Source organism: Coloeus monedula (assembly GCF_965178545.1).
Source record: "Coloeus monedula genome assembly, chromosome: W".
NCBI lineage: Eukaryota > Metazoa > Chordata > Aves > Passeriformes > Corvidae > Coloeus > Coloeus monedula.
In genome coordinates this window covers 30,579,299-30,598,449 of record NC_138821.1, presented here as the reverse complement: position 1 = coordinate 30,598,449, position 19,151 = coordinate 30,579,299, and the positions used below count along the sequence as shown (strand labels likewise).

The following is a 19,151-nucleotide window of genomic DNA, read 5'->3' as shown; positions in this document are numbered from 1 at the left end:
ACAGCTCTGCAGAAGAGCCTGATCCCCCCATTTTCAGATATTTCTTGAACAATAAAAAAGCAAAACTGAAAAAACACCCCCCAGTTTTAATTAAGAATTTAGCATCAGGAAAAATAGAAAGACCATACAATCTCATAATGTGGGGAAAGGGATTTGCATGTCTCTCCACAGGTGAAGGAACCAAGTGGATTCCAGCAAAGAAGGTGAAGCTGTACCACGCATCAAAGCCTGCTGTCGGTTCCACTTCAGCCAGTGACCCCGCGAGTAGAAGCCGAGAAGCCGTCACCCAAATGTGAACTCGGCAGAACCACTGAGAGAAGATCATCTGCCAGAAACGGCTCAAGAAAAGAATGGAGTTCTAGTATTATTTGTGTAGATGCATGTTATTTTTTACCTTTTGTTTTTGTTTTTGCAGTGAAGCTTTACCTGTAAATCAACCAAAGACAAATGTTTGGGTTGCTTTAGCCAAATCTGCAGGCTCCGATACCATCTGTCTATCTGACACAAGCCCTGACAAACCTTCCTCAACTTATAGAGTGCCTTTCCCAGAAGGTTTTAGTACAGTTACAAAACCTAAGGAACCTAGCTAACCAAATTACAACAGATAACCCGTCTCGGCTAGACAGTTTGTTTAATGGTTGGAGCTTTGCACCCTGGCTAAGGGAACTCTGTAAAATAGGCTTGATTATTCTAGTAGTAATAATTATAGTTTTAGTAGCAGTACCTTGTATACTTCAGTGTGTGCAAAAAATGACGAGTAGGACTGTGTCTAATATCTTAGTTGTTCATCAGAACGGGGGAGATGTTGGGGAAGATGAAACAGGAAAGCCTTATAAATATGATTGCCTGACAAAAGATTTTGGGAATATGAAAACTATAAGTGACATCGAAATGAAGGCCACCTTTGAGATACCAAATCTTAGTTACTGAACAACTGGAAAACAATGGTATGGCCGACTGAAGGTAATCCCCTCTTGATTGAACAATACCCTCTGCTTGCAGGCAGGTCCAAGGGTCAGAGCAGACCCTACTAGCTCAGCAGAAGGGGTCCAAAGAGTAGTTTTTAGAAGTTAAGATGTAACACTCTATGGTAATATAAGAACTCTTATAGGCTGTATGTAAATGCTATAGGATTTGTATCTTGTATTAGATTGGTTAGTGACAATTAGAATATTCAGTACAGAAGATGATTTATTGTATTGTAACCAGGACTTCAGACACTCTTACTATACACTCTTACTATACACACTCGTGCTCTCTCTTACTAGACTCTCTTACTATAGACTCTTACTATTCTCTCTCCCCCTCTCTCTCTTTGCTTACCTGCTTACTCTCTTGCTCTCTTGGGCCTGCTCAGAGCTGCCAGCTGCAGCTCTAAGCAGTGCCCCTGTACCCACGCCCTTTGCAATAAACCGCATGTTCCAAGATCTGACTACAGAGATCTCTCGTCTCCATCCGTCTCCATCCGTCCGTCTACGCCCGGTCCAGACTGAACACCCTGCACCTACACGGGGGAAGGGACTCACACGCAGGCAGAGACTCCTCTTCCTAAATGGACTGAACAATATTTGGAAGTGGGCGGCTGTCTCGTTGTGATAATGTTTTCATAGCACGAGCAAGAAGAGACTTCTCTTTCTAAATGGACTGAACAAGGTTATTATGGAAGTGGTAACAGACTGAACATCTTAAGGGCTGTCTTTTTACATTGTCAGTGGGAGACGGGAGGAAGGTGGGGGGAGGAGGAGAGTTCTGAAGGTGGTATAATTTTTTTTCCTTCTTTTAGGTCTGTTAATAAACTTTTTCATATTCTTTCAAGTTTGGTGCCTACTTTGCATTTCTCCTAATTCTTATCTCACAGAAGATAAACAGTAATGAGTATTTTGGACCAAACCACTACACTAAATTGGTGTTTCCGCCCGGTTACAAACCGAACCCGCGACAACTTGGCACAGAGTAGTGTCCAGTTCTGGACCCCTAACTTCAGGAAAGACATTGAGGTGCTGGAGCGTGTGCAGAGAAGGGCAACTAAGCTGGTGAAGGGTCTAGAGGGTAAGACCTATGAGAAGTGGCTGAGAGAACTGGGGTTGTTTAGTCTGGAGAAGAGGAGGCTAAGGGGAGACCTTATTGCTCTCTACAACTACCTGAAAGGAGGTTGTAGCAAGGTGGGGATCGGCCTCTTCTCACAGGCAACTAGTGACAGAAGAAGAGGACATAGCCTCAAGCTGTGCCAGGGGAGGTTCAGGTTTGACATCAGGAAGAATTTCTTCACTGAAAGGGTAGTTAAGCATTGGAACAGGCTGCCCAGGGAGGTGGTGGAGTCACCATCCCCAGAAGTGTTCAAGAAATGACTGGACATGGCACTTAGTGCTATAATATAGTTGGCATGGTGGTGTTCAGTCAAAGATTGGACTCAATGATCTTGGAAGTCTTTTCTAGCCTTAATGATTCTATGATTCTATAATTTCTGGGTCATGTCATGCTTCTCATCCACTGGTACCCTCTCAAGTCCTTCTCCTCAAGGCTTCTCTCAACCCATTCTCCCTCCAGATTAAATTTGTGTTTGGGATTGCCCCGACCTAGGTGCGAGACCTTGCACTTCTCCTTGTTGAACCTCATGAGGTTCCCATGGATCCACTCCTCAAGCTTTTCCAGATCCCTCTGGATGGCATCCCATCCTTCAGGCATGTCAGTCGCACCACACAGCTTGGTGTCATCAACGTAATGTTAAGTATTTTCATAAATGATCACTATCTGTGGTCTTCAAACTGAGAGCTCTCGCCCTGGCTGAGCTACATTTTGCTTCTATGATAGATTTGAAGTTTGCTGAGCTCATTTCACATTGAAGGATTTGTCCTTTAAAGTCAACAGATCTGAATTTTCTGAAATTTAAACTCCAAGCAAGATCAGAACAAAACAGAAACATATATATCACATTAAATACCATGACCTAAAAACAGTAGAGAAGTATTCATACTGATTTTAATATGTACTCATTTACTGCACAGGAATGAATATAGACATTGAAAATGCCATCTACTGACATAAAAAGCACAAATAAGCCTAATTCCATGGCAGGCTATTTCCAAAAAAAGGGAAAGGGTAAGAAAATTGAGGGTTGTTAGTTTGCTGGATTTTTGTGTTTGTTTTTTTTTTTAAGTTACTCATTTCACTCTTTCTTTTTAAAATAAGCAGATGTAACTCCATGATATGATGTTGAACTTTATGTAGAAACTTTGCTGGGAATGAGTTTTGAAAATTATTAAAATTCTTGCAAATTAATTTTGTACCAGAAAAGATTAATGGTTGAAAATAGTAACAATTTAAAAGACAACAGAGATAATGAGAAAATATTAATAGACCTGCAAGACTGAAATTCCTTTTACTTTCTTATGATGTCTCTTATTTCACAGAACCTTGAAAAATAAGACTTTAAATATTTGGTGAGGATATTCAGTGTCTAAGCCTTTCACGCTGTCCTGGTTACAGGAGTAGGGTGCCAGTTTAGCACTATGTGGATGTAACCAAACTGTGTATTCTTACACCCCTCTACATCATTTCTGATGAACTGTTAATGATGGATCGTTTGCAGTAGCTGCCCAGTGCACACCCAACACCTCACGCTACAAACTGGGTGTTAAATGAGATAAGGAAGAGGCAAACCCTGCGAGGCAGGGTAGTGTTTCTTTTTCTTCACACCAATGATTCAGCTGTGATAACTCCCCTCCGGGGAAGCACCAACGCAGTCACACCCAGCCTGAGGGGTCATCTCTGCTAATGGGCCATAATGGACTCAATGGCACTAGCAGAATAGGCAGCTGCAACGATTTAGACCATCAAAGACTCCCAAAATAACCCATGACTCACAGTATTACATCATAGCATTGTGAAACCCCCCTCTGCCCTGGAGGAGGTACTGACAATTCCTACCCAAACCTATAAAATCTTTAGGCTTGAGTGCTTTGACCACCACCACTTGACAGATCTGGAGGAGGATCAGAATTTCAACTGGACTGTGACCACCACTGACCAACAGGGTGCCAGGCTGTACTCTGTGGGTTAAAACCAGTTTTCCCTGGTTCATCATTGTATTTGTTGTAATCTCTTTAGTAAATTGTAACTCTGACCTGTAATCTCTCCTGAGGTAGTTGAGTGGGGTTCATTTCTCCCACCAGTTTACTTTTAAACCAGCACACACACTAGGAATCTGAAAAAGCATCAAAATCAGCAACGAAACTGTTATTGTGCTGTCAGCTATAGCAACCCTGATTCCAAACTTTACACAGCCAATTCATGATTTTATCACAAATAGTCGTCTTGGTAGAGAATATATGTCCTATTAACTCTGTTTACAAAGCAATAACTGTTGTCATAGCACTATGGCAAGGCAGAAAGGCAGACATTATTTTATATTTTTTTTGCAATTACTGATGAGATTTTTTACTGTGTCCAGTCCATGCTTAGTCAACAACCAGGTTACTTAGACTATCTAATGAAAACCAGTTGGTCTTATATTGAACCAATATTCTCTGAGAGTGTCCTATCTTTACAAGTAAGATATATGAAATAATATTTGTTGGGGAGTACATTACTAATATTTGGTGGGAGAATATTACAGGGAGTAATATTTGGTGGGTTTCAGAAAGAACTTTGGTCTAAATCTAAAACAATCACTGACAGAGAGACGGCAATTTGCTCAAAGAGAAGACAAAAAAAAAAAGGTGGAAGTGTCAGAAGTAGCCTCCAATGTATTTAATAGCAGAAGGAAGCCAGGAGTAGTAGTAGAAGACTACAAAGCATCACTTGTCAACAAAGATATCCCTGACCACAGCTTTTTCTAAACTCATTTATTAAAGTTAAAATTCCTTGGTTGTTAGCTGCAGCATGGTTTCATGAAAGGGAGAAAGCCTGGAAGTGCCGGTACTGACAAGGTACCATTCACGATACCACTAAATCACCTTGACTTACTGTGACATATAGGAAGATTGCAGGAGGAACAGCCACAGGGAAAGGAAGAAGTGTCATCTAGGATGAACACAAGCTTCTCTAAGTCTTGAAAACATCTGCTAATATCAGAATTCAGCATTTCACACACTTTAGGAAAGTAGAAGGAAATAGGATACAACTTCTAAAATAAGCTGAAGAAATAACAAATCAGGAAAATGGGAAAAATAGTTTCAGATGTCAGTGTCACAGAAGAGTCTTTGTTCTATGCTTTGTTCTTGCAAAAACTGCCCTTGAAAGAGACACCAAAGCTGTCTCTGAAACATGGCAGTAGAGCCCTGCCTAAACAGTGCTGTGGCAAAGTTAAATACTGATGTGATGAGGAATGTAAGATAATCGCTCCTGATGGTCTTCTGAGACCCCATCACTCGTGATCACTCTGCTCCCAGGGACTGAAGTCTGAAGCTGCACTGTCCTGGGCAAATGTACCAACTCATCTGGTGCTTGTAGGATAGATCTACATAGGGCTGCCTTGCACCATTTCTTTCATTCTTTTCTTTCTTTCATTTCTGATAACAAAAGCTTTTAGAGTGCCCCCTTCTCTTAAAGTCATCCGTGCTTTTTTTTTTTTTTGTGACTACATGCTGCAGCAGGGATTTCTGCAACATGTATAGGACAGCGAGGCCCATGGAAAAAATTGGGGACTGATTCTTGATAGATGTTTTAGAGATCTTTATTCTCCAGCCTCATGGCCGGCGTCCTGCCGAAGAACTGCTGCAATCACGGGACCAGCAGGGTCTTCCCCTGGGCAGGGGAACACAAAACCAATGGGGAACGGGATTGACCAGGGAGTGGGGAAACTCTGTAGGTCATGCCTCTACCCCAGGGTCCCCTCCCCCAGGACCACATGACAGGGGGGAGGAACCCCAACACTACAAGTCAAGACAGGAAGGGAGAAAGTGTTACCATACCAGGACTAAACATTGCCCTGGGCTGAACACACCACATGAACTACCATGTCCCTGGAAAGCAGCAGACACTGTGTTAAAATCTCATTTGAGACTCAGGGTACTTAGGAAGGCCTGAAAAGTACAGGAGGACACAGGTAATTTCATAGATGCCCAGCTGTGTCCAACATCATCAGGGAAAAAGAATCAAGTTTGGAATGGACTGAAAGTTAGAACAACTCTGCAAATCTATAGCATGCTGTGCAAAACTGAAAAAAGTGGAGACCTGTAAAAACCAAAGTAAATCTCTAAGTTTCTTCCATATTCTCTGCAAGAAATGGTTTCCTTGGTCTGGAATTATCTTTTAATTTAAATTAATTTAATTAAAGAGGGAGTACACAGGCCATGAAACAATCCAGAGTTCAAAATTACATTTTTTTTAGGTAAGTACGGCTCTAAAGTAAGATTGTATTATATTGTTCAATGCACTGGAGAGTAAGCCTACACTGTTTAAGAAAATTGAAATGCTTTGCATGTCCTTTTTTCTGTGATTATTGTCCTTGTGCCTGGCCTTGGAGGCTGCTTAGTGCAGGCTCTGACTCTGTGTTTTGCCCTCTTCTCTAAGCTGGTGTGCTGGTTTTAGCTGGGGTAAGGTGAATTTTCTTCCTAGTGTCTGGTATGGGGCTGTGGTTTGGATTTGTGCTGAACACAGGGTTGATAATATAGAGATATTTTTATTATTGCTCAGCAGGGCCTGCACAGAGCCAAAGGCCTTTTCTGCTTTTCTTACTGCCATGCTGGCAAGGGGGCTGAGGGTGTAGGGGAAGTTGGGAGGAGATGCAGCTGGGACACCTGACCCCAACTGACCAAAGGGATGTTCCAGACCATATGACATCATACTCAGTATATAAAGTGGGGGGGGGGGGGGGGGGGGGGGGGGGAAGGAGGAAGGGAGGACAGATGCTTTGAGTGATGGCGTTTGTCTTCCGAAGTCACCATTATGCGTGATGGGGCCCTGCTCTCCTGGAGATGGCTGAACACCTGCCTGCCCATGGGAAGCAGTGAATGAATTCCTTGTTTTGTTTTGCTTGCGTGCACAGCTTTTGCTTTCCCTATTAAACTATCTTTATCTCAAGTTTTCAAGCTTTTATTCTTCCAATTCTCTCCCCAATCCCACTGGTGGGGGGGCGAGCAAGTTGCTGTGTGGTACTTGGTGGCTGGCTGGGGTTAAACAATGACAAAGACTTAGAAAACCTTATTTGTGACTCAAGACATGGGAGCTGAAGGTGGGATCAGTCTTTTCACCAGAAGAGCTACAGAACTGACATAAAATTGGAAGAGCTTCCAAAGGCTGCCTAGCTTGGCAAAGGGAAATTGACCTCCATGTGAAAGTCTCCATAGCTCATTAGAGTCATTCAGAGATTACACAGTCTAATATTAAACTACTAAGAACTTGGTTACCTCCTTGGAAGGGTTTGTTGGTTTATTTGTTTGTTAAATAAAACCCTAAGCATTCCACAGTTCTGATAGGCAGAATCTCCCACATACAGCTATGCAGGAGATGGGGACATAGGGACACAGGAGAGTCACTCATGTCACCATTATAGAAAAGCCCTCAAGTACCAAAGTACATAAAGTTGCAACATCAAAATAATACTGAAATTCACACATTTATTTCTGAATATATTGTTTAGTTATTATTTTCATATAATTTTAACTTGATTTTGTCTTCTATCAGCAACTGGTTTTGAATCATAAACAGACTAATTCTGACCAGTATAACATCCAAGAACCAGAAAAATAATGTCCTTACATTTATGAGTCAATGCTGCACACACGGATCCCACACAGACAGCATGCAAACCCAAGTCAACAGGAACACTGGCTTTTCTTAACTCTAGGAACAGATTGCAAGCAGCAACTACAAGTCAAATGTACCTATAATGTCTTTTTGGTGGGACCATAGGGGGGTTTGATGCAAAAGCATGAGTCTCTTACAGAACTATCCAGCTTTCTATTTGTGACTGACTAAAGTGCATATCTTTCTTACATATTGTCCTGTTTTCAGCTAGGGTAGAGTTAATTTCTTCTCAGTACCCATTACAGTGCTGTGTTTTGGATTCGGAATGAGAATGGTGTTGATAACACACTGATGTTTTGGTTTCTGCTAAGTCATGTTGTCCTAGTTTGAAAGACAGGTGTCTGCCAAGGAAGGCGGGAACCTCCCATGGAATGGAAAATATGACCCCCTTCCCTCCAAATTTGAAATTAAGGGGCTTTCAGGCAAAGATATGGGAAAAGGAATAACAGTTCTTTACTAATATATATATATATGTATGTATAATATGGCAAACAAACAACGACGGCAGCAACAACAAACCAAAACAGAAACCCAACAACAGCCTTCTCTCAGCTGTCAAGCACTTTCCCCTTTGGTGTAGTTATGGTCACAGCCAGCAGGGGCACTGTTGGCTCCCGGCTGGGCAGGGCAGGTGAGATGATTCCCCCGTGGCTACAGGGGGCACTGTGGCACAAGCTCAGCCACCTCTCTCCATGTGGTAATGGCGGGTGCACTGGCAGGAGAGAGAGAGAAGGGGCTTTCCTTTGCAAACTGACGGGAAGCAGCCGATCTCAATGCTACTTGTGAAACTGAATGGACTGCAGCAGGAAACCTCGGAAGTAGCAAGCTGGAACAGCAGAGGCGGGCACACCCAAGTGTGACAAACAAAATGTAGCAGAAACTCTGAGGCCCTGCCTGAAGCAGCGGGGTGTCCTGGTGTCGGGTTACAGTATAGCAAGAAGCCCTGAAGCAATGGCAGAGAACAGTGGGGCTGGGTAGGGAATTGCTCTCCTGGATAGGTCACCTGCAATGGCTAGTCCCAGGGTCGGGCTGCACAGAGGGGGCGGCCCCAGCGGGGTGGTGGCGGGCTCCTGGCGCAGCACACACTGGCTCTAGGCTCCCAAGCAAGCAAAGGGGCAGAGAAGCAAGCCAGTAAGCTCCAGTCACAGTGCCAAAGGAAAAGAAAAAATGGGCAAAACCCACAAGACAACAGTATCTCTAGTCAGACATCACACCGCATGGCCGCAGAGACGATTGCTCCACCGGAAGGAAGCAGCCGCCCCTCACTCCCAACCCTTGGAGGAAATCCCAGGCTGGCTCTCACCTATCACAATACTCCCAGAGCCGGGGGGGAAGGGGGGGAGGCAGCGACCACCCCGGACACAAAACAAAATCAAAAATGGATATGGGATAAAAAAAACATCCCCAAGACACATGTTTATCCTAAGTCAAGGACTTTTTTTTTTCTTCTCATGCTCTGCCAGTCAGGAGGTTCACAAAAGAAACTGGGAGGGAGCATAGCTGGGACAAGTGATCCAAACTGACCTAAGGGTTATTCCACACCATAGAATGTCATGCCCAGTATATAAACTGGGGGGAGTTACCCAGAAGGGCGACCAATCTGGGTTCAGGCAGGGAGGTCTGGCATCAGTCAGTGGGTGGTGAACAATTGCATTGTGCATCACTTGGGGCTTTTCTCTTTTTATTATTATTTTCCATTATTTTGTATTTTACTTTATTTGCAATTATTAAACTGTTCTTATCCCAACCTACAAATTTTACTTCAATTCTTCTCCCCATTCCACTGGGGTGAAGGAGAAGGGGGTGGGGGAGGGGGGTTGAGCAAGCAGGTGCATGGTGTTTTATCTCCAGGTGGGCTTAAAATCAGACAGTCCTTTTGGCATCCAATGTGAGGCCTGAAGGGTTGAGATAAGGACAGATCCACCTAGAGTGTGTTAAAAAAAAAACACCTATTCATACAGACTATGAGGTCCTAAGGGATACTCCCAGCAGTCTATAGACAGGAGCACCTGGATCTGCAGCCAGCACTAATGTATCTCTTGCAATGCTTTCTGCATTTGTCTCTATGTGGTTGATGATGGCTGGAGCACCCCATGCTACTGTGAGGCTGATTGCAGCAGTTACAGTGGCACCTCTCATGCTACATTTGGTAACAAACATGTGCTCCCCATAACAAGCCTCCTTTTCTCCAGGCTAAACAACCTCAGTTCCCTCAACCATTCCTCACAAGACTTGTGCTCCAGACTCTTCCACCAGCGTTACTCCCCTTCTTTGGACAGGCTCCAGCCCCTTACTGTCTTTCTTCTTGTAAGAGACCGATTAATTTTAGAATAAGAATGCCTCAACATTGTTTGGATTTTATTTTGGACTGTTGGTTATAAATCTGTTCTTTCTAACGTTAATGGAAGTACTAGAAAAGCTGCACGTGTCTTGGCACTACCAGCACATGTCAGCATGTGCACAAAAATGGCTGTCTCTGGGGGAAATTTCTCCTGACAGCCTACCAGGGTGAAGAGAGCCTCTATCACTAGGGTGACTCTCCAGGTGACCTTCCTCGGATAATAGGACCATGGGAGGGGTTACACAGTATATAAGAGACTGCCTCCAAGCCCCTAACTGAGCTTCGCTCCTGGCCCCAGCCCTTGCTCTCTCTTGCCCGCTCCTTGCCGACCCTCCTTACCTGCAGCCACCGCTGTCCTGATCCTGCACCGTCCCTGCTGCACCTTGCCACCCTGCCCCTTCCCTGCTGCTGCCGCGTCTCCTGCCCGAGTGTTGTGTCGCTTAATGAGCGTCCCGCCGTCTGTTGCATGCAGTTCAGGCTGTTAGAATCACACTGCGAGTGCTGCGCCGACTCGGCTCACAGCGCAAGCATGCCACCTGCCAACCGAACATCAACAGTGTGCTGCAAACGCCATAGCAATGCCATAGCAGTAACAGTGTCTCTCTCTCACTCTTTTCTATCCCCCTGTTAGGGCCATTTATTTTCTTTTATCAATAAACGGTTAACAGGTGTAATATTGACCTCATTTGCATCTAATTTCGCCCTAGGAATCTTTAGAATTCCCCCAGTCTCACTCTGGGATGGGACACTTGTAGTGAGGGGCTGTAAGGACTTAAAGAGCACAGTTGCCTGTCTCAAACACTGTCAAGGCCACAGAAGGAACTTGCCATAAGATAAACCACTGCAGCAGAAACTTGAGATAAGCACAGAAGGGAAGAATTTGTGACAGGAAGGCACTAATTCCAGGCCTGGCAGAGGCAAGATCTGGTTAGCACATCCTGGTTAATGTATCCAGATAAAAATTCCCACTGTGGTAAAATGTGTGAAAGGAAGCAACTGCTTAGACACATATTACCAGTCAAATAAAGATCACCCCAAGCTATGGGGCATACAGCATCTCTGGCCACCAACGACCACCAAAGCCCCCTGAAATCTTGGAGGAAGCACACGGAGGACACACCCATCCTCACTTAGCATGCAAATTCACATGTAAATTAGGAATATGCCTCTGTGGATACCCAGAACATGGACTGGATAAGGTGGTACCACTGTAAGAATGACCTGGGGACCCCCACCACCAAGAAGCCCAGGGTGAAGAAGGACCAACAGGACACCACTGGATCCATGGGTGGTGACTATCTTCTGCATGATCTTTCTCTCTCTCTCTCTCTCTCCTCTTTTCTATTTCTTTCTATCTCTCTACTTCACACTTATTGTTAAATAAAATCTGTATTGTTGACTTTGGCATATGGTCTTATGGCATAGGGAATACAGTATCATAAAGTCACCCCAGGACATTACCTTAATTAAAACAGATTTTAATCTATACAAGGACTTGAATACAAATCAATGATAGAGTCATGTATCCCAGGTGGAAGCTGATGGACAATGGCAGGTGTGGAAGTCTTGCAGAAGGGCCCTCAATGGCTTCATTCACACACAGAATTCTTTTACTCCATCTTTTGTGAAGCAGTATATTCAGCTTTATGCAGCTGAAACTTTTTTTTAAATTAAGACTGGTAGTAACAGCTGCAATTTCAACATATCTCTTTCCAATACTCTCCACTTGCTCTCACTACCAGATACACAATTCCTTTTCCAGCATGTGCATGTTACAACTCATTGTTTGAATTTTTTGTCCTTATGAAGTTATCATCAGTATATGACAGAGAAAACAGAGGTAAGCACTGGAGGGCCTATTTTAAGTCATGTTGCCTCTTGTCTTGGCAACCAGTCAATAAACTCTGTTACTCATTTTTCATCAGCACTGGACAACATCTCTGCAAGATTTGGTATTATTAAGGAATCTGCTAACAGCTGCTTTACAAAGTATCAGAAAATATCTGTTGGCATTTCCATTCTGAATTCTATTTTTCAGGGAATCATAAATCATCCATAAATTGCCCAGCAGCCAAATATACAATACACAAATGTCACTGTGACAATCCATTTCCTTGATAAGAGCACAAAAAGAGCATTTGGATCTGGTCATGGTCCTTACAGTGTTAATATATACATTGCTTTTCACTACACATAGCAAAGGATTAGACCTCAAATTCCTCAAGTGAAAACAGACAAATGCTTTGACAGACTGTCTTGGGGTGACTTGATGTTGCATTCCCTATCGCTACACTATGCCCAGAAATTAGTATATATACCTTTCTATGCTTTTAAACAGAGCCTGAGAGGGGGGAGGAAAAACTGAGCAAAACTTTTTCAAAGCAGTTTGCAGCTCGTTCAAGGTCACACAGAGATAGAGACTTTTTTCCAGCTGTGGCAGGAGAGCGAGAGTGGGGAAAGCACCCGGCTTGCTTTCGGCCAGTTTTTTTAGCTCCTTTTTTTTCTCCAGAGAGAGACAGAGTTGAATTTTTGTTTTCCCAGGATTTTGTTTTTTCCCCTCTGCTGGACTGTTTCAACATCAGAATACATTGGGAGGAATTTCCACAGAGGCCTTGGCCCTGGAGGTGGGCCCATCATCCCATCCCAGCTCCAAGGAGGGGGAAAGAGATCTACGGAAGGACTCCAAATTTTTCCCAGGTTTCTCTCAGCAGAGCGAGAGGTTTTATTATTTAGCATCATTATCCCTTTTCCTGTGTGTTTGTTAAATAAATAGTTTTTATCTCTTTCACTTTCCTTCAAGGAAATTTTATTTTTTCCCCCGAACCTGGTGAGGGAGGGGTGGTTGTGACCTGCCTTCTCTCAGAGGATATATTTCTAGATTTGGCCAAACCAGAACACAGACATTCTCTTGCATGTATCTTCTTGGACAGTGTGTTGCATATATTCTCAAGCTGCTTTGAGAAGCATACAAACATGTACTGAATTGGCACTACAGTTACCATAATAAACATTATAATCAAAAAAGTTTCATCCATTAGTCAGACCTTACTATACTAAGAGCTGTGCAGACACACTAAATGACTCTCAAGAGTAAGCTGCCCCTATGTTTGAGTTGCACAAAGAGTTCAATGTCAAAAGATTGAAAAAAAGGCTGTTTAATTAAATCCCACAGACTATCCCATCATCTTGGATGAATACTTTCCTTGGACAAGAGGTCACCTAGTGTGCTAGTTTGAAAACAAACCAGTGGGAGATTGCAAGTCAAAATTATAATTTAATGGGAAAATTAAAATAAATGCTATAGTACAAGAACACTGACAGAGTCAGGATACAACCTGACACCCTGTTAGTCAGGGTGGTGGTAGCAGTCCAGATAAAGTGGTCCTGTTGAAGTAGTGATCCTGTAAAAAAGAGAGTCTGGTCTTCACCTGATGGTCCAGTGATATAGCTCTTATCCTCTAGGAGTCCCATAGATAAGGGCTGGTTTGCTAGTCCAAACCCCAGATTATATCCAGGTGGGAATGCTTGGCTCCTCCCCCTGGGTGGAGCATCTCACAATGGGATGATGTAATTCTATGAGTCATGTGGTGGGTCCTTGATTGCCCATTAAACAGAGATAGCACCCAGAGGAAGTTATCAAGGATGAGTCATGGTAGGAGATAACGAACATTGCCCCACCTGCTTTAACAGCTTGTGAAGATGATAATAGAATACATGCTTTTGGTTACGTCTTACATAGTAACCTAGGGCACCTAGCTATCCAAATTCCAGAGAATTTCTGAGTTTAAGAGAATACATGTTTACAATCTTCTTTATTATAAACATTGCCAGTTTCCCTGATTAAGCACTCTAAATTCAACATTTGTTGAACAGAAATAAAAAATTCTAGAATTTTATTGACAGATGGCAAGAAAAAAAACCCCTCATTCCTATCAAAGAGTAGAGAAGACATAAAGGAGCCTCATAAAGATTCTACATCAGAGAACCACAGAGAGAATAGAGAAACTAAAATATTGTCCTCTGATCTGTGCAGTGGAATTCTGAAGGTGTCAATGGGCTTCTCCACAAAATCTGAGAAATTAAATTGGTCAAGAGGGCTAGATTTATTCCTGGACGTTCCCTCTTTCCCAGTTTCAGGCTCCCTAAAAGCTCTTTCAACACAGATTTTGGCAGCTTATTGTTTAAAGATTGAACATTTCTGAAAAAGAATGTTTTACTCTCTATAGATATGGAAAAATCTGCTATAATCTATGCTGCAAGAGGGACAATTATTAACACAAGACATTTGGTACATTATTCAAGACCATCAGGTTAATGATGTCATGCTAGCAAGACATCAAGACCTCTTTGTCAACAGTCTATAGCAACTGACCTTAGTAATGTGATGCAGTAGTATGATACAACATTTCATACCCCTTTTTACCTGTCTTGGTTTTGGCTGGGATAGAGTTCATTTTTTTTTTTCTTAGTAGCTGCTACAATGCTGTGTTTGGGATTTGGTATGGGAATAATGTTGATAACACACTAATGTTTTGGTTGTTGCTAAGTAGTGCTTACCTGAAGTCAAGGACTTTTCAGTGTCTCACACTCTGCCAGTGAAGAGGTGCACAAAAAAGCTGGGAGGGAGCATAGCCAGGACAGCTGACCCAAACTGGCCAAAGGGATATTTCACATCATAGAATGTCATGCTCAGTATATAAACTGTGGGAGTTACCCAGAATGGGTGCCAATAAAAGTTCAGGGCTGGATTTGGCATCAGTCAGCAGGTGGTGAGCAATTGTATTGTGCATCACTTGTTTTTTGAGTTTTATCTGTCTCCCTCTCCTTTTTATTACCATTATTATTATACTTTGTTTCAATTATTAAACTGTTCTTATGTCAACCTACAGGTTTTACTTTTTTGTTCCTGATTCTCCTCCCCATCCCACCAGGGTGGGGGGTAAGTTAGAGAGTGGCTGTGTAGTACGTAGTTGCTCATTGGGGTTAAACCATGACATCACCATACTTAAAAGATATTCCTGAAGTCAGAATTTATAACATTCATCAATACTAGGTTGTACTAGTCAATGTGCACATGGCCACAATAATTACACCAGTGAAAGCAACCTATACTTCTTGGAGAAGGTTATATATTTTAATACAAAAACCAAGATTAATCTCTCATATACTCGCTAAACATTTGTGTTAAAGTAATGAGATGTTAGAAAACTTACCAAATACTTGATTTCCATGCACTGAGAATAAAATGAAATTTTACACTTCATAAAATTGTTGGGTTTTTAAATTTATTTTATGAATCCTCTAAAGGAAGGACAGTCTTGAAGAAAATGCAGCAGAAGAGAAGATGTAGCCTTTAAAATTCTAGTTTCTTCATGTAGGTGCAAGGTGTTCAGTCTGGACCGGGCGTAGACGGATGGATGGAGACGAGAGATCTCTGTAGTCAGATCTTGGAACATGCGGTTTATTGCAAAGGGCGTGGGTACAGGGGCACTGCTTAGAGCTGCAGCTGGCAGCTCTGAGCAGGCCCAAGAGAGCAAGAGAGTAAGCGGGTAAGCAAAGAGAGAATAGTAAGAGAGAATAGTAAGAGTCTATAGTAAGAGAGTCTAGTAAGAGTGTAGTAAGAGTCTATAGTAAGAGTCTAGTAAGAGAGAATAGTAAGAGTCTATAGTAAGAGTCTATAGTAAGAGAGTCTAGTAAGAGTGTCTGAAGTCCTGGTTACAATACAATAAATCATCTTCTGTACTGAATATTCTAATTGTCACTAACCAATCTAATACAAGATACAAATCCTATAGCATTTACATACAGCCTATAAGAGTTCTTATATTACCATAGAGTGTTACATCTTAACTTCTAAAAACTACTCTTTGGACCCCTTCTGCTGAGCTAGTAGGGTCTGCTCTGACCCTTGGACCTGCCTGCAAGCAGAGGGTATTGTTCAATCAAGAGGGGATTACCTTCAGTCGGCCATACCATTGTTTTCCAGTTGTTCAGTAACTAAGACTTGGTATCTCAAAGGTGGCTTTCATTTCGATGTCGCTTATAGTTTTCATATTCCCAAAATCTTTTGTCAGGCAATCATATTTATAAGGCTTTCCTGTTTCATCTTCCCCAACACTTCATACAAGCCAAAGAAAGTTCCTGAGAGTCAAGGTAGACCCTCTACCCCTCAGCTTTTTCATATCAAGAAAAAGAGTCTAAGCCCTTTAGGGACAAACATAGGGTTTGAGCCATGCTCGTACAACAGCCATGATACCATTTCTGGCTCTATCAAATTGTAGAGCTAACCTTTCAGGTTATTTTCTGTATGTGCTCTACCTACCACAGTGAGGAACAGCTTCAGTCTCCAGGACTACTAGATTGGTGCTACATGAACAAACTGTTCAGTCAAAAAGTGAGTTTCACTTAACTTTAATAGTGGCCTAAAACTAACATCTACTGCCAAAATAATCATGGTGAGATACATGAAGCTAACCTAAAAGGCTGATTATTTAAATGTTTCAGATATTTCCTGTTGCCAGAAAGTTGAAACAAACTATAATTTTCAAGCTTTATTTTAAAACAAAGAAAAAAGCATTCATTGTAGAAAACCACAAATGAAAGAGGGCCATCCAATACCTGAGTGTATTTATTAATTCTGCTCTTAAAAAAAACATACAAACAAAACTTTGACCAACATTTCCAAAAACTCACCTTGAATTTCAGGAGAGAATCGAGCTGAATGGCGAGACACAAAAAGTTTTAGTTCTTGATCCAAGTTGCATTCAATCAAGCTTGTATCCCATGATCGGATTCCTAAAATTTAAAATGCAAAACATGTCTACCTTGATATAGGAGCACTGTTTTAATTGATTATTTCTCCATTTACATTAATGACATTTGCATATTTCTCAATTCCAAAACCAACCTCCACTCCTTTCAAGCCATGCAGCTATCCTTTGCAAAGTGCTGAGCACTCACTAAAAGCACTCTGGATAGGGATCAGTCACAAGCAAGAGAAAATCTGCCTTTCCAAAAGGTAACAATCATTCAAGGCCCCTGATTTATGACTGCTGGTTGCAACATCCTAATAGCCACATTATGAGATCTTCTGGAACTGACTTTAAAATAGCAATACACTGTTTTATAAAACTGAAAAGACTGAATCACTCAGGGGATATGTTAGCCCTATTGCAAGACAATTGTATGAGGATAAAAAAAGACAACACCTAACATGTTGCAAATTAATATTTAAATACAAAATATTAAATTGCTGACTTCATTCAAAAGCTTTGAAGCATCCCATATTTAAATTAAAATTTAAGTGATCTTTTATTAATGAAATATCAAAATCCAAGTTTTATGATTTAAAATGCTATGCTTGACCTTTTTTCTTTAAAAAAAAATACCTCATCTCTATTCCCCCAGCTACTTAGGAAGTGAGACACTTGGCACATATATGATCATAGAATGTATTTTTCTGAAATGTATTTTTAAGGATTGAAATTTGACCAGAAAAAAATTAAAATCACTTTAGCCAAAATGCAAATTTATAGTTTCCTACCATAACATTATGATGACTAAAGTAAAAAAAAAAAAAACAAAACAACAAAAAACCCCAAAACCAAACCAAAACCTACAACAAACTAACAGAACATGTTTTAACATTTTTCTTTTAAAAAATAAACTCTCTCAGATTTCAGAAGAGCAGACTTTGGTCTCTTCAGGGATCTGCTTGGTAGAGTACCATGGGATAAGGCCCTGGAGGGAAAAGTGGCCCAAGAAAGCTGGTTGATATTCAAGGATCACCTCTTCTGAGCTCAGAAGCAATGCATTCCAGAGAAGAGGAAGTCAAACAAAAATGACAGGAGCCCTGCGTGGATGAACAAGGAGCTCCCGGAAAAACTCAAACACAAAAAAGCTGACTATAGAGGGTGGAAGCAGGGACAAGTAGCCTGGGAGGAATACAGAGAGATTGAGCAGCCAGGGATGAGGTTATGAAAGCTAAAGCCCTGATAGAATTAGATCTGGCCAGGAACATCAAGGGCAACAAGGAAAGCTTCTATAGGTACATTGATGATAAAAGGAAGACTAGGGAAAGGGTGGACCATCTCCGTAAGGAAACGGGAGACCTGGTAACTCAACATATGGAGAAGGCTGAGGTACTGAATGATGTTTTTTGTTGCTGCCTGTTCGAAGCTTCCCCTCCCCCTCCCAAAGACACTTGCCTCTGCCATGTGCTCTGAACCCCTTTGTTCTAAGCGCGGGCAAAACCAAATGTAACTCAAACTCTTCAGCAGTGTCTGATTGGCCGGTCACCCCGGGTCCGGCCCCAGTCCTCCCCTTTCCCCTTCTCCGAATAAAAGAGAAGATCAAGGGAGGCCCCGCCCTCTTTTGGCTCTGCTACCCTTTCTGCAAAGATCTCTTGTCGTCTGTTTATTTTGAAAGCTTCTAACTGCGGGAAATTGAGCGAGCAGAGAGCTATATTTCTCCCTCTTTGCTTCTACTAGAGATATTTGCTTTGCAGCTGATACAGTTACCAATTTTAGAGCTACTAAAGTGCTAGATTGCCTGTGCTACCTCTCTGGGTTGCTCGAGGCTTTCTAAGGCATTGAACTACAAGCGCTAGCCGGTAAAAAGCTGAAAAGATACCTCCTCACTTGGCGCCCAGCGTGCTATCTCTGAACCCCAGTTCTGAGAGACTTTTAGGGTGTCCCAGCAGCTGCGTGTCTGCTGGAGTTAGCTCTGCACGTCCTGCTGTGCCAGCTCTGTGTAGCGAGCTGTTACTTTTTGTGTAACATCGAGCCCAGAGTCTCAGCCTGTACCCTCCCCCACAGCACGTGGTGAGGGAACGGCTGGTAAGTAGAAGACCCTTTTCGCTTGTTTTTCTTCTCCGGACCTGCTTTCCTGTGATAAATCCTGAATTCTGGTGAGTATTTCCCTGCTGGTTTAGGGGGTCCTGTCTTAAGCTGGTGCCGGTGCAAACTTTCTCTTTTTTTTCCTCCTTTTTGTGATTAGGGGTTGAGGTTTGTGGTGTTGCTTTCATAATGGGATCTAATGTTTCTGCACACCATAGAGAAAT

At 42.3% G+C, this 19,151-nt stretch overlaps 1 protein-coding gene across 1 annotated transcript in view; it reads right to left on the bottom strand.

Annotated features, from left to right (window-relative positions):
* The window catches only part of LOC309584616 (microtubule-associated protein 1B-like), a gene marked incomplete at both ends in the record, with an annotated part of 132,162 nt that overhangs the window by 95,097 nt on the left and 17,914 nt on the right, over window positions 1-19,151 (bottom strand). Inside the window, one exon of the mRNA XM_082300739.1 lies at window positions 16,784-16,885. Within this exon, the coding sequence (XP_082156865.1) occupies window positions 16,784-16,885 (102 nt within the window). The remainder of the gene's footprint in view (window positions 1-16,783; window positions 16,886-19,151) is intronic.